At 43.6% G+C, this 15374-nt stretch overlaps 1 protein-coding gene and 1 long non-coding RNA gene across 3 annotated transcripts in view; both read right to left on the reverse strand.

Moving 5' to 3' along the window:
* Positions 1 to 9443, reverse strand: part of LOC138950848 (uro-adherence factor A-like) — a 44851-nt gene extending 35408 nt beyond the window's left edge. For both annotated transcript variants that reach the window (XM_070322564.1, XM_070322563.1), the window contains exons 1-2: positions 9311 to 9443; positions 8460 to 8671 (exon numbers count right to left, since the gene is read on the reverse strand). In XM_070322564.1, the coding sequence (XP_070178665.1) occupies positions 8460 to 8620 (161 nt within the window). In that variant the 5' untranslated portion in view covers positions 8621 to 8671; positions 9311 to 9443. The remainder of the gene's footprint in view (positions 1 to 8459; positions 8672 to 9310) is intronic.
* Positions 1 to 15374, reverse strand: part of LOC138950858 (uncharacterized) — a 93198-nt gene that overhangs the window by 43599 nt on the left and 34225 nt on the right. The window lies entirely within an intron of this gene.

Consider the following 15374-nt stretch of genomic DNA (forward strand, 5'->3'; position numbering starts at 1 on the left):
GACTTAAGGCCATATATATATATATGCATATCTGTATCTATAAATATATAGAGATAGGTGAGAGTGTATTTTTCGCGTGGCTATAAATTGATTCGACCTTTTCACTTTGACAGTAAGAACAACTTACGGGTGCAAGGGAAGCGTTGTGGACAGCGCAGTGGACAGCGCAGTGACATTCTAAAAATAGTAGTAACTTACAACTGAACGGGAAAGCCACACGAAGGAAGGGAGATAAACGCCAAACACTGGAGAAGATAAGGAAGAGTTACTTATAATGGTGAAATGAACACAAAAACCAAAATCAGTTCAGCGCTGTGCGCTGAGAGCACGTGTTGAAATATCTCATCGATGATATTGTGTCCCGGGTGTAGCTGAATACGGTGTCCAAATTTGAAAAAGATCCACCGAGAACTTTGGCGTTGTGATGTGGTGTAGCGGCTATGGTGTGTCGGTATGGGGGCCCGGGTAGCTGAGGTGGAACCAAAATAGCTGAGGTGGAACTAAAATCGGTTCAGCGCTGCGCGCTGAGAGCACGTGTTGAAATATCTCATCGATGAGGTTGTGTCCGGGGTCTCTCTGAATAACCCCACCAAATTTGAAGCAGATCCATCGAGAACTTTGGCCGTGCATGGCGAATACACAAATACACAAACACACAGACACACAGACACAAGTCGTATATATATATATAGATATATAATTTTAATTTTCATACTTTCTTCTTTTCAAAATTTGACTTTCTCAGATTTTTTTTATACCTGTCTCAAAAGGAGTACTGAAAACACACACAAAAACATTGATACAGTATCATATACAGTCAAACTCGCTTAAGACGAATCACTTGGGATCGGGAAATAAGTTCGTCTTAACTGAAATTCGCATAAAGAGAATTGATTGATTTTTTACTGTCACAATTTTAGAAGTAAAATTTAAAAAGTCGTGTAAAGCATGTACCGTAAAGTACCTTGTAAGCGCCCACCCCCCCTGTGCACCAATTCCGACCCAAAGTAGGGGGTGGGCGCTTACTAGGTACTACACCCTATGCACGAGCAGTTTTCAGTACGAAATGTGATCTTTGTAATCATATCTTTGTAATAGTTTGGGGCCCGGTAGCTCAGTTGGTAGAGCACTGGACTTGTGATCGGAAGGTCGCAGGTTCGAATTCGGGCCGGGACGGACACGGGTCAACTTCATGTGCAGACCCAGAGACGGAAGCCATGTCCCACCCCCGTGTCATCACAATGGCACGTAAAAGACCTTGGTCATTCTGCCATAAGTGCAGGTGGCTGAATACACCTAAACACGCAGACACCTGGGTAGCGCGACTCCGTTGCTGCTAGCTTTCCACTGGGAGGAAGCGACCCGAATTTCCCAGCGATGGGACAATAAAGTAATGAAAATGAAAAAAAAATGAAAATATTCGGAGGCTAGTCGTAGGGTCACACTCTCAGCCACATCAGTATAACATCAGACGAATGTCTATCACTAAGTTTATTCATTAAAGTATAGAGCATAAGATATAAGCAGCATACAGTAACAGAGCTGAGCACAGAGTGAAACTCATTAGCATAAGGATGCTGTGCTGGAATAAGTTTAGGGTGCACAATGTACTCTTATTATAACTGATGATACCAGACCGTGGGAAGAGGTCTGAGAGATAACAGTGAGGGGAGGCTGGGTGGTGGCACAGTTGCTAGTACTACATCCCCTCTCTTTTGGAAAGCAAGTATAACACACTGTACAAATCTCGAACATAGTGTCACTTCTTACTAAGTAACATAGGATAACCTACAACCACAAAAGATATTATATTATCAACACCAAGGGTGATAGGAACTGTTCTTAGACTGTTTTCACAAGAGTCGTGGTTGCAGTGGCTGAGGACACAGAAACGCTACTAGCAAGTGTCTTGGAAACTGTTGGTGCTGGTTGGCACTGTTCTGCATTATATCAGTGTCACAGATTAGATCGTAGAATACTTTCTTGAAACCAGGAGACAGTCATAATTGAAAGTAATGTCTGGAAGAGTCACACAGTACTTTGACTTTGTTCAGTCAGTTCTTTGACTTTTTTCTTCTTACCAGTTTGTTTCAACTACGGTTAGAAAATTACATTGAAAATTACATACTACTTTCTACACATAAAACAACATAAACATACACATTGACAACACTTCACATGTGTCTGTGTGTGAGGATTGTATTGTTGTGTGATTATAAATGTATGTATGTAAAACATGTAAAACACATTGTGTATGTGTGTTTCTCCTCTTCTTCAGGAAAACTTGCTGTCTTCATGCATGCTCTTCTTTCTTCTTTCTTGCAAGTACTTCTGTTAGCTACATTGTTTGAATGAGTCGCTGTGGTTGTTGTGTGTGTCTGTTGGATCGTCGAAGGGTTGTTGGAACTGTCGACTCGGTGTTGTCACTGCGTTGGGGTGTGTTGTTCACAGGTTGTGGGGTGTCTTGGCGAGGCGGTCTGAGACTGGCATCTTGTTGTTGGTCTGCCCAGGTGAGACGTTTCTGCATGGTGGGCAGGTCTCGCAGCTGTCTTCTGTTGCGGCGGTAGATGCCACCATTGGGTGTCCGGATGGTGTATGATCTTGGTTCAGGCCTCTTGTTGACGACAGTTGCTGGTATCCATGTGCCGTTGTTTTCTTGCATCTGAACCTTCTGGCCTGTGTGAAGTGGAGGAAGGTCTCGGGCTGAACGATCGTGGTATTTCTTTTGATTCTGTTGGCGGACTTGAAGATTCCTGCGCGCTTTCCTGTTGTATGGAGTGGGTTTGGCCAGGTGTGGGAGATTGGACTGGAGATTGCGGGAGTAGAGGAGTTCAGCAGGAGAAGGGAGCGAACTGTCAATGGGGGTGGTGCGGAGACAAAGCAGTGCCAGGTCTGGGTCAGAGTTGCTCTGCTTTGCTTTGAGCAATGTCTTCTTGACTGTCTGCACCATGCGTTCCGCAAATCCATTGGACTGGGGATATCTTGGGGAACTGGTGACATGTTGGAATCCCCATTCTGCTGAGAATGTTGCGAACTCGTTAGAGTCATATTGTGGTCCGTTGTCTGATATGACCTTTGTAGGTATTCCGTGTTCGCTAAACAGCTGTTTCAGTGCTGTGATGACTGAAGTGCTTGTTGGCTGAGCGGGTAAGCGTCTGATGAAAGGCATCTTGGAGAAGTAGTCTGAGACTAAGATGTATTCCTTTCCGTCAAAATGAAATAGGTCTGTGCCGACGTTTTGCCAAGGTCTGGTTGGAACGTCGTGGGGGAGGAGAGTTTCTGCCTGCTGGCTGTTTAGGTTGCTTTGGCAGACGTTGCATCTCTTCACCCAGTCATCAATGTGTGCATTGATTCCACGCCAGTAGACGCAAGTCTTGGCGCGAAGCTTGCATTTTTCACTTCCTTGATGACCAGCATGAATGTTCTGCAGTATGTATGCTTGCATCGCTGCCGGTATGATGATTCGATCTCCTTTGAGCACCAAATCATCCTCCACACTTAGTTCATCTTTGCATGAGACTCCCAGTAGTCTCGCAGTCGTTTGGGCAGAAGTTTTGCGTTATCTGGCCACCCATCGATGATGGTGTCTCTCAATGCTGCAAGGTCAGGGTCGGCATCTGTTTTCTGCCGTAGCTCCTGAAGCCTGTCAGATGAAAACTGGACTGCGTAGATGGACTGCTCCAGGCTGATTGATTTACCGGGTGTCGGGTTAAGTCTGGAGAGACTGTCAGCAAGGATCATCTCTTTTCCGGGGCGATATTGGATGGTGACGTCATAGTGTTGTAACTGTAACATCATTCGCTGCAAGCGAGGTGGAGTACTAGCTAGGCTTTTCTTCTGCACCTGTTCCAGGGGTTTGTGGTCACTTTCGACCACAAAGTGTTTTCCATAGATGTACGTATGGAATCGCGTGCATCCAAAGACGACAGCAAGAAGTTCACGTTCAATGTTCGCATAGCGTTGTTCTGTGTCGGTCAGGGCCTTGCTGGCGAACGCTATGGGTTTGCCGTCTTGTAATAGGGCTGCTCCAACTCCGATTTTCGATGCGTCGACCTGTATGGTCGTCTTCTTGGATACGTCGAAGAAGGAGAGGGCTGTGTCTTTGCAGATTGATGCTTTGAGGTCGTCGAATACTTTCTGCAACGAGCTGTTCCACTCAAAGATGACTCCTTTCTTGGTCAATGCACGGAGGGGTGCTGTCTTGTCGGACAGTTTGGGGATGAAAGGAGACATGAACTGAACTATGCCAAGGAAGCGCTGAACATCAGTGACGGACTTTGGGGCTGGCAAGGCCTGGATCTCTGAGCATTTGTCTGGATCAGGATGGACTCCTTCTAGGTCATAGATCATCCCAAAGAATTTGATTTGAGATGTCTTGATGTGGCATTTGTCGCTGTTGAAGACGAGTCCACATTTTCTTGCCACGTCCATCAGATGGTGAAGGTTCCTGTCGTGGTCCTCTTCATCCTTGCCATGAACAATGACGTCATCGGTGATTCCGATGGTACCAGGACACTGGCTGAGGATGCGGTCCATGGCTTGCTGGAACGCATCTTGGCTCACGTTGAGGCCAAAGGGAAGACGATTGAAGCGGAATCGGCCAACAGGGCTGTTGAAGGTGGTGAGCATGGAGGATTCCTCATCGAGTTTGATGGCCCAATAGCCGTGTTTGGCGTCGAGTTTGCTGAAAACCTTGGAGCCACTGAGGCGATTGGTGATCTCCTCGATTGTAGGGGTCTTGTGGTGAGTCCTCTTGATGCACTGATTCAGTGCTCTGGGATCCAGGCACACACGCAGACCGCCACTAGCCGTCCTGCTGAAAGCTAGTGCGTTAACCCAGTCTGTGGGCTCCGTGACGGGGGTGATTACGCCAATGTTCTCCATCTTCTTCAGCTCCGATTTGATTTCATCTAGAAGCTGGATGGGATACTTGCGTGGAGGCTGCACCACTGCTTGGGCTCCCTCCTTGAGCGTGATGTGTAGCTCACCTTCAAAGTTGCCTATTCCCTCAAATCTGTCAGGGTATGTACGCTCCAGGTCACTGGCGTTCTTGACTGGCTTCAATGCTGGTGCTGCTGCTGTTTGAATGGCGCAGTGAACGGTGACCAGCTTCAGCTGTCTGCTGCTGGGTAGTCCCAGGATGGCTGGACCGTTGCTGTCTGTGACAAAAAATTCTGCGTCATGCCATTCTGTTTTCTTGAATTTGCATTGGATCGTGATGACTCCAAACTGCTTGATGCGTGTCCCGTTGTACGCTTGTAGTACAGTGCGACGTAGTTCTGTGGCGCCTGCTGCCGGGAAACCCTCAGGGTTGAGCTGCTCGGGAAATATTCGCCGATAGATGCGGAGTGGGAGTATGTTTCCCTGTGCTCCCGTGTCCACCTTTACTCTAAGGGATGCTGGCATTGAATACTTGATGTCCAGGCTGGCGTATAGCTCATCCCGGTTGTCGCCATTATTTGTCTCTATGCTAGAGAAATCCAGGCAGGCGAAGTCGTCAGTAGGGTCATCATCGCTGATGTCTTGCACGGCGTTGATGTGTTTCCTGCCGCCTTGCTGGTGGCCAGGTCTACCGCGTCGCCGCCCTCGGGGTTTGTGTTGTTTAAGACTCTGTGCAGCATGTCCAGGTCTGTCTGTGCTACCGCTGGTGCTCGAGCGGCATACCTTCTGCCAGTGGTTGGGCCTGAGGCATTTTGAGCACTTAGTGCCGTAGGCTGGGCATTGTCGAGGTGGGTGTTTTCCACCGCAATTGCTGCATGCTCTGCTGTCCTTTGCTCTGATGGCGTCGATGGTCGAGCCTGTATAGCTGTCAATTCCTGCATTTGACGCATATGGTTCGCTGTAGCCTCGTGTGACTTTGCTAGTTCTAGGGCTGTAGCGAGGGTCAGGGTGCTGTCCCGAGAGAGGAGTTCACGCTGGACAGTGGAAATAGATGTCCCAGCGATAAGTTGCTCTAAAACTCTCTCATCTTCTGCGGCTTTGTCAGTATATTTGCATTTGATGGCCTTTGTTCTGCATCTTGTGCAAAAATCTTCTACCGACTCCCCTGTCCGTTGCGTCAGTCGCTGCATTTCTAGCCGATGAATGCGGAAATTTTGTGGTGGTTGGAGTAGCTGCAATCTGTCCCAGATGTTTTTGGGGTCTTCGAGCTGTTCGACAGTGAGGTTCCATGTGTTGAGTAGACGTAAACCCTCACTGCCAAGCCACAACATGATGTAGTTGTGTTGCAGTTTTTTCTCAGTGTTTTTCACTTTAAACCACATGTCGCAGAGCTGCTTAAAATCTTGGAGTGATTGTGCCTTGTCATCTGATGACCAGTCCATCTTTGGGCGTGGCAATGGTGCATCAGCCATGTTGGTTGTGTGTGCGTGGTAAAATTGAGAAAGATACCACTTACCAGATTGTGCGGAGTGACGGTTACGGAGTCGATGATGTATCCGTGTACAACACTAGCATTACTGTCTGTCAGAGACACAGTCACTGGTGGTCAGGATAGTGTCCAGGATAATTATTCAGTAATCCAGTTGAAGACAGGGAATGACACAGTTACTAATGGTTAGTCACTGTTCCAGACTCACAGAGATCACAATCACAGTCACAAAGTTCTAGGTAGTACAGTTCCGATGATCAGAAGCTGTCAGTGTCACACACACAAAAGCTGGCACAGAAAACACTTGTAAGTTGTAAGATGTTCACACTGGGGCACCACCGCTGCCACCATGTAATAATATGGTGTTAGGTGTTTATATTCGGAGGCTAGTCGTAGGGTCACACTCTCAGCCACATCAGTATAACATCAGACGAATGTCTATCACTAAGTTTATTCATTAAAGTATAGAGCATAAGATATAAGCAGCATACAGTAACAGAGCTGAGCACAGAGTGAAACTCATTAGCATAAGGATGCTGTGCTGGAAGAAGTTTAGGGTGCACAATGTACTCTTATTATAACTGATGATACCAGACCGTGGGAAGAGGTCTGAGAGGTAACAGTGAGGAGAGGCTGGGTGGTGGCACAGTTGCTAGTACTACAATCTTCTTTCTTTTTTCATCTACCATTGTTTTTCTTGTTCGTATTGTCATTAGAAGAGCTTTGGGAGACAAATGTCGTCGCATCCTTTTCTTGTCTGCAGAGGTGCCGCTGTCGGCCGCACTGTGTCTCTGTTTCCCTTGAACAAGGGGTACGTCTTCTGGATATGGGCAGCAGTCTATGTTACTTGGCCAAAGACTGTTTTCGGCAGAAAGAGAGAGAGAGAGAGAGAGAGAGAGAGAGAGAGAGAGAGAGAGAGAGAGAGAGAGAGAGAGAGAGAGCTAAATCAGAGAGAGAGAGAGAGAGAGAGAGAGAGAGAGAGAGAGAAAGAGAGAGAGAGAAAGAGAGAGAGAGAGAGAGAGAGAGAGAGAGAGAGAGAGAGAGAGAGAGAGAGAGAGAGAGAGAGAGAGAGAGAGAGAGAGAGATCTTTTGATCTTCTGATCTGACGTCTCGCCCGCCATGTAACTTTCGCTACTTCTTTTCCTTTCCGGCCTGGTGACGTAACAGGGTATCGCGATTCTCTCGCCATTCTCGTATCCTTTTTCTATCTACCCCAAACTCACTTGCTGTTTGCGACACATTTCCATTGGCGTTATTATCCAAATAGTCAAGAGCTGACAGCTTAAATGCAACGGTGTAAGATTTGATCCGCAGCATCTTGTAATCATTGACTTGCACGCGTTTAGATCCAAGGCGTGCAGACACACGTGATAGGGTTTGCAAGAAAGGGAAATCATTCACAAAACTAGCAGATCAAGTGCGGAATTTTTATTTCCCCTGATTTCAATGGCGTAAAGTGGGGGGTGGGGGGTGGGCGCTAACAAGCTACTATACCCTATGCACGGATTTAGACTAAAAGTGGGGGGTGGGCGCTTACTCGATACTGGGCGCTTACAAGGTACTTTACGGTACATGTACATTCTGATCAATCTCCGATTTCATGGTGTCCACCAGTTCTGGTGCATGTACTACTCTGGCCAAGTTTCCTCTCAAGACATCAAAGAGACCGCCCCATAGGTTAAACTCCCCATAGGTTAAACTCGGTCACTGTCTGGGGCGATGAAAATGTGTTTGTTAAAAGAGGGGTTCGTTACGCAAATGATATGATATGTCAATCTCGGGACGAGTTTAAAGATTTTGTCATAAAAGTGAGTAAATTACAGACATTATGCATGCTTGGGAATCCAAAAAGTGCTCGTCATAAGCATAAATTCGTTACAAAGAATTCGTTTCAAGCATTTTTTTTAAGCATGAAGAAAGAGGTATTCAGTTGGGAACTTAAAACTAATACCTTATAAGTCAAAATTCGTAACTAGCGTGTTCGTTTTAGGTGGGTTCGACTGTATATGTACAGTATCTCGTTAAACTTATATTTATAATGCAGAAAAATTCAAGCTTGAAATTAATAACAACAACAACAAAAACTTACGGCTCTCGCAAAATAGGGCATGAAGATAGGATGGCCTGAATAAATTCCGAGTTGCGTGTCTTGGAGTAGATGCTTGGAGGAAGTGATGGACTTGCCAGATTCAAGACCCTGATCATGGCATAGAGGCACAGGCCAATAAACACAACCACCACCAGTGACATCTTTGCAGCGGTACTGGCTGTTCCAGTCCCCCCCACCCCAAAGGATGATATCTGGAAGAAAAAGAAAAGATATATTCAAAACTAGAAACTATAGTTCTACGATCCATCAAGCAATATCAAACATAAAATGCTTTCTGCTCTATCTTTATTGTGAAATTTGGACTTTGGAGTGCCCGGGGGCATTAATAACCTGTTTCAATATTTCATTAATTACAATCTTTAACTAGTGAGCTGTTTCTGTTTCATTTCACTTGGTTGAATAGTGAACTCATACTCATAGTTTAAATGAAGTGGAGTAACTGAAAAATCCAGGTCGCATTTGATGAATCATAACCTTCAGATCCAAGCTCAGGAGTTGATTAATTAACAACAAGTTCAAGTGAACAACAACAAAACAAAACAAAAAGATTAAACATGTTCTGGAATTTATCTGCGAGTCACACTTGTCGTGCTAGGTAATACGCTGTCAGTTACATCTTGCCTTCAACAGAAGCCCGTTTTGTGGCTACAACACAGAAGCTTTCAACTATAGTTTGCGAACACGACGCAGTACTCGTTTGCGCTGGTTCCTGTTATCAGTTCTTGCTGAAGTGTGGTGGGGTGATCAGCTAGCGGAACCTTCCGATCCACAGCAAATGATCTAATTCCGAATTAGAAAAGGCGATAAATAGCTAAGTGTATCACACATACCAAATAGTTATCAGCTCTCCTTTGAAAGGCTTGCAAAATATCAACATCTCGTGAATATTTTGTAAATCAGCTGATCGTTTGTTTGTCATCTGGACCGCTGTGTGCAGCAAAATGCTGCGGGAGTTACTTCCCTTCCATTCCAGAGAAGATGGCGCATTGTCGGCAACTTTCGAAGAACCTTGCTGTCTGCTACGAATTTTTTTTCGGGGAAAACTTATGACCGCCTTAACGAATCAGCAAAAAAATGACATTCTTTCGGGTAAGTGAAACAAGTTTTGATGAAAAATGCATTCATTTGTCCGATGACTAATAAAGCGCAAGTTGATGTTGAACATTTTGCAGCCGATAACCTTTGCAGACGATGAGATCAACTTTGCGGTCTAAAAATAGCAGGGTCGCCGGGTCGCTAGCCTTGATCTACCGGCCAGAGGCAAAGAGCTGACAGTGTTTGTAAGTAGAAAAACGCTTGATCAAGTCGCAAATGTGTCTTAAGAACTTTGTTGCACCAAAACTAGGCCTTTGCAGTGCCATAGAAGAAGAAATCGCTCATCGAAACACTTGTGTGTTCGCGCATGCGAATCCAAACAAAATGACGTAAGCGCAGACAGAAGCAAATTTTGTGCGCCAGTGCAGACTCAGCTGAAGTGGTAGGCCGGACAAGAATAGCGCGGTAGCAGCATAAACAACGCAAGCGCAGCGTTTTAGTTGACAGGCCTTTCACCTAACTTTGCAAGTGGTTTTTGTAATCAAAATTAGTGCAATTCGAGCGTTGAAATGGCAAAAAGGAAGCAGAACGGACGTATAAAATGGTTCTTGTTACTTTTGAAGTGCGCAGAACTGGAAAATAGTGTTCAGATTTTGTGTAAAGTGAACAATGATGTCATGTGTGCCGCTGCGGCGTCTGCAAACCAGCTGATCTTGCAGACCTAGTAAACTGCTGTACCTGTCTGTGTCTCAAGGTTTTTGCTGCGTCTGAAAAACGCATGCATCGTAAATATGTGCGCCTTAGCTTATGTAATTCCTATTGTCTGAGGGTAAGTATATTCACCCACCTTCCTGTGTTATCCTCTCATTGCTTCAATAGAATTGAAAGTATTTCTTTTTGTAAATAGAGCTTTTTTTCTTTTTGTGTGTGTTGTTTTGCTATCCATTATGCCTATCCAATTGTTTTTGCTGGATTTAATGAATGATGTAACAATGCATTAGTTTTATCATAAATGAAAACTGTTGCCCATGTGTTTATAGACGTTGGAATATATATATATGCATATTATTTTTGTTTGAATAACAACTAGGTGCATTATTCTTATTTAAAATAAAGTTGTCATGTTAAGAATAAGCAGCAGGTTATTGAACTTATTCCTTTCCATTTTTAAAGAACCTGTTCTTCTTTGTTTAGTTTTAATAAGGAGGTTTATTTTAACTAAAATATTAACTGTTCTCTCCATAATTATGATATGGTGCCACTGCCAGCCAATGAATGCATTTTTTTATTTCTATTTTTCCCGTTTTTTCTTATCTTGTTTTATTTTCTTTTTTCTCCTTTGTGTGTGCATTTTATGACGGAACAATACATTTCCTGCAAGTGTGGATCTACTGCTACTACAGTGAGCTGTGCTTTTAATTGCTTGAAAAAAAGAGTATCGTGAACATGTGTGTGTATATATATGTGTGTGTATGCAGCAAATGTATTCTCACAGAAAAACTATGAAACAAGCTGAAAACATAATGAAAATCAACATCCAGCCATGGTCACTGTTGTCATTTAATTTGAATAGAACAACAATATATATAATGTTTATATTTCCTTATTTATAACTATTTGATGGTATTTAAATTGGCTGCCTCGTCCTTTGCGGTTTACATTATGTGTTACAGTCACAGTTACTTCAACTAAGACTAAAACTAAATTGTTTTTTTAAATTATAAGATTTTGTGATTCCATCATTTTTTTCTCCTGTGTGTGTGTGTGTGTGTGTCTGACTGTCTCTCTGTCTGTCTGTCTGACTATGACTATGTTTGTTTTACAGTAAATAAGTTTTATTATGTGGAAGTCTTCGTCTGAATTTATTGAAGATGAGATGACCAGGAGGAGAGAGAGGAGAGAGGTTTGTTCATGCTGCTTGAAGGGAGGGCATACACAGGGGAGACAGCTCTGTATTGTCTTGAGTTTCTCTTCAGTGTGTGTTCTCTCCTCTTGTAGAGTGTCCAGCATTGTGACAAAGCTGTGGTGGCCCTTTTGTTCACTTTGAAGAAACATAATTTTAAGTTTTAACAGGACATAATTCATTAGAACAATGTTCTGGATTGGGTTTGTGTGACCTTAAAGTTGCTTAGTGTTTTTTTATTTTTTTTATTCATGTACGTATACATGTACATTAACACCCCCTTTTTAAGACATCACCCCCCTCCCCCCCCCCCACACACACACTTTCTACTCCAACCTGTTGGCTTTAATGCTTAGTTGCTATTTCTAATTTTCTCATAATAAATAATTTTTGTAAAGTAGAACCCCCATTTAACCCCCTCTCCACTCGCAGATACTGTTCTTCTTCTTCTTCTGCGTTCGTGGGCTGAAACTCCCTCGTACACTCGTGTGTTTTTTTTGCACGAGTGGAATTTTACGTGTATGACCGTTTTTTTACCCCGCCATTTAGGCAGCCATACGCCGTTTTCGGAGGAAGCATGGGGCTGGGTATTTTCGTTTTTTCTATAACCCACCGAACTCTGACATGGATTACAGGATCTTTTCCGTGCGCACTTGGTCTTGTGCTTGCGTGTACACACGGGGGTGTTCAGACACCGAGGAGAGTCTGCACACAAAGTTGACTCTGAGAAATAAATCTCTCGCCGAACGTGGGGACGAAGTCATGCTGACAGCGGCCAACTGGATACAAATCCAGCGCGCTACCGACTGAGCTACATCCCCGCCCTTAGTTACTGTTCTAAATTGATCTCATTCCCGGACAACAGAGAGCGCGGGGCGGTGCACTGGCCACCAGGCTAATGATCCCTGTTGACCTTGGGAGATGATTTTGTATGACGGGCACTGTGGCGGGATGGTAAGACGTCGGCCTCTTTATCGGAAGGTCGAGGGTTCGAATCCCGGCCGCGGCCGCCTGGTGGGTTAAGTGTGGAGATTTTTCCGAGTTTCAGCCCACAAACGCAAAAGAAAAAGAAGACGATGATTTTGTAAGCCAATGATCGATTTACCTTTGCATGACTCACTGTTTATTGCTGTGTGGATCTACTGTGTGCAAGAGTGATATTTAGCCTGGACTGGAGATGTTTGCTGTAATTTATTAGCCTATGCTAATGGATCAGGAAAAAAAACCACTCAATTATTCTGTTTTGCAGTATTTTTGAGTCACTTGAGAAAAAGTGACTCTATGTAATCGGTCAGTGTTAGTCTGTCCGGCCGGCCGTCCGGCCGGCCGTCCGGCCGGCCGTCCGTAGACACCACCTTAACGTTGGACTTTTCTCGGAAACTATCAAAGCGATCCGGCTCATATTTTGTTTAGTCGTGACCTCCAATGACCTCTACACTTTAACGATGGTTTCGTTGACCTTTGACCTTTTTCAAGGTCACAGGTCAGCGTCAAAGGAAAAATTAGACATTTTATATCTTTGACAAAGTTCATCGGATGTGATTGAAACTTTGTAGGATTATTCTTTACATCAAAGTATTTACATCTGTAGCCTTTTACGAACGTTATCAGAAAAACAAGGGAGATAACTAGCCTTTTCTGTTCGGCAACACACAACTTAACGTTGGGCTTTTCTCGGAAACTATAAAAGTGACCGGGCTCAAATTTTATGTGAACGTGACTCCCAGTGACCTCTACACTTTGACGTCTGCTTTGGTGACCTTTGACCTTTTTCAAGGTCACAGGTATGCTTCAGGTATGCATTGTGTTGTGAATAGCAATTTCTTCCTGTCCATCTGATGCCTCATATAATATTCAGAACTGCGAAAGTGACTCGATCGAGCGTTTGCTCTTCTTGTTATATGCTAAAAGTGAAAGGGCATTCATGACTCAGTGTGTATTTCACTAATTGTTTTTATCCATGAGGGTGGGGGGTGGGTGGGTGGGGTGAGTGCAGTTTAGGCCAAAAAAAAATTGTCTGTTTCTGGTAACATGGCTAAAAAAAATAGGGTCGGTAGGTCGGGATTTTTTAATTTTTTTATTTTTAATTTTTTTTTTTACCCCAAATGTAGACCAATGAAACTAACTTTAAAAATCGCGCAAAGAGACTGGATTCACTATACATAGAGACAAGACACTCAACACATTTACAAATCGTCAGCGGACTTTCGTTTTCACACGTTTTTGTTGTTCATTTTCTCACCCTGTCCTTTACCACCAAAAAAAAAAAAAAAAAATTTGAGTTTGGGAAAAAAAAAGTTTAGGGTCGGCGCCGAAATTTAGGGTCGGTCGGGTGACCAGAAACAGACAATTTTTGAGTCACTTGAGAAAAAGTGACTCTATGTAATCGGTCAGTGTTAGTCTGTCCGGCCGGCCGTCCGGCCGGCCGTCCGTAGACACCACCTTAACGTTGGACTTTTCTCGGAAACTATCAAAGCGATCCGGCTCATATTTTGTTTAGTCGTGACCTCCAATGACCTCTACACTTTAACGATGGTTTCGTTGACCTTTGACCTTTTTCAAGGTCACAGGTCAGCGTCAAAGGAAAAATTAGACATTTTATATCTTTGACAAAGTTCATCGGATGTGATTGAAACTTTGTAGGATTATTCTTTACATCAAAGTATTTACATCTGTAGCCTTTTACGAACGTTATCAGAAAAACAAGGGAGATAACTAGCCTTTTCTGTTCGGCAACACACAACTTAACGTTGGGCTTTTCTCGGAAACTATAAAAGTGACCGGGCTCAAATTTTATGTGAACGTGACTCATTGTGTTGTGAATAGCAATTTCTTCCTGTCCATCTGATGCCTCATATAATATTCAGAACTGCGAAAGTGACTCGATCGAGCGTTTGCTCTTCTTGTTTTTTGTTGGCCTTAGGACTGGGAAGGCCCCCCCCCCCCCCCCCCTCCTGTTTCTGTGCCTGCAATTACAAACCAAGAGCTGCACCTGCACTTGTTTTGTTTTCTTATGTCTACCAGCAAAGTGTTGATCGAGGCTGAAAAAAAAAGTGGAATTCTTTTTCTTTTCTCTTTTTTTCCATTTTCATTTCTATATTATCCCATAGCTGGGATATTCTGGTCGCTTCCTACCTGGAATTCTTCTATTCTGATTAAAGTTGATCCCCTTATGGTTGTGTCCCTCTTTTCTAGGCATTATTTTCACATGATTGTGTTGGCACTGTAATGATCTGTTTATCACTCAGCAAATTAAATTAAATTAAACAATTGCTTGGTGATACATTTAGCATTGTTTGCTTGGCACAGTACCGTCCTTGAAATGAATAAAGAAATTTCTACTATCAAAATCTGTACTGTTTGCTGAAAACTGTTTGTCTAGCTACTGTCTGTCAGTTAACTTTTTTTTTTCTCTTCTCTTTATCCCATCGTTGGCCTGTCTTTCCCTCTCTGTTCTCTACCTTCCTAAGAATTTTTTTCTTCTACTGTGTGTGTGCGAGTGTGTGTGAGTGTGTGTGTGAGTGTGTGTGTGTGTGTGTGTGTGTGTGTTTGAGAAGTGTGTGTCTGTGTGTGTGTTTGAGAAGATAACTTTTACAAATCATCCACAGTAATCAAAATTGTGAAGAAGGAAAATTGCAACCATATTACATACTCTTAACTTTTCTAGGATCGATTACAACAGGTGTGTTCTTGTTTATCAGTACTTAAAATGTGACAACACAAATTTGCAATGCTCACACAAATCTTTTAATTTCAATTTAATTTTGAAATACATTCTCAGGCATTCCAAAATACACAACTTTGTAACAAAGCATGGTGCAGTGGAACCCCCCCTTTTAAGACCTCCAAAAATCTTTCTTTTTTTATTTGGTGTTTAACGTCGTTTTCAACCACGATGGTTATATCGCGAGGGGCAAAGGGGGGAAATGGGATAGAGCCACTTGTCAATTGTTTCT

The sequence above is a fragment of the Littorina saxatilis genome, linkage group LG16, assembly GCF_037325665.1.
Source record: "Littorina saxatilis isolate snail1 linkage group LG16, US_GU_Lsax_2.0, whole genome shotgun sequence".
NCBI lineage: Eukaryota > Metazoa > Mollusca > Gastropoda > Littorinimorpha > Littorinidae > Littorina > Littorina saxatilis.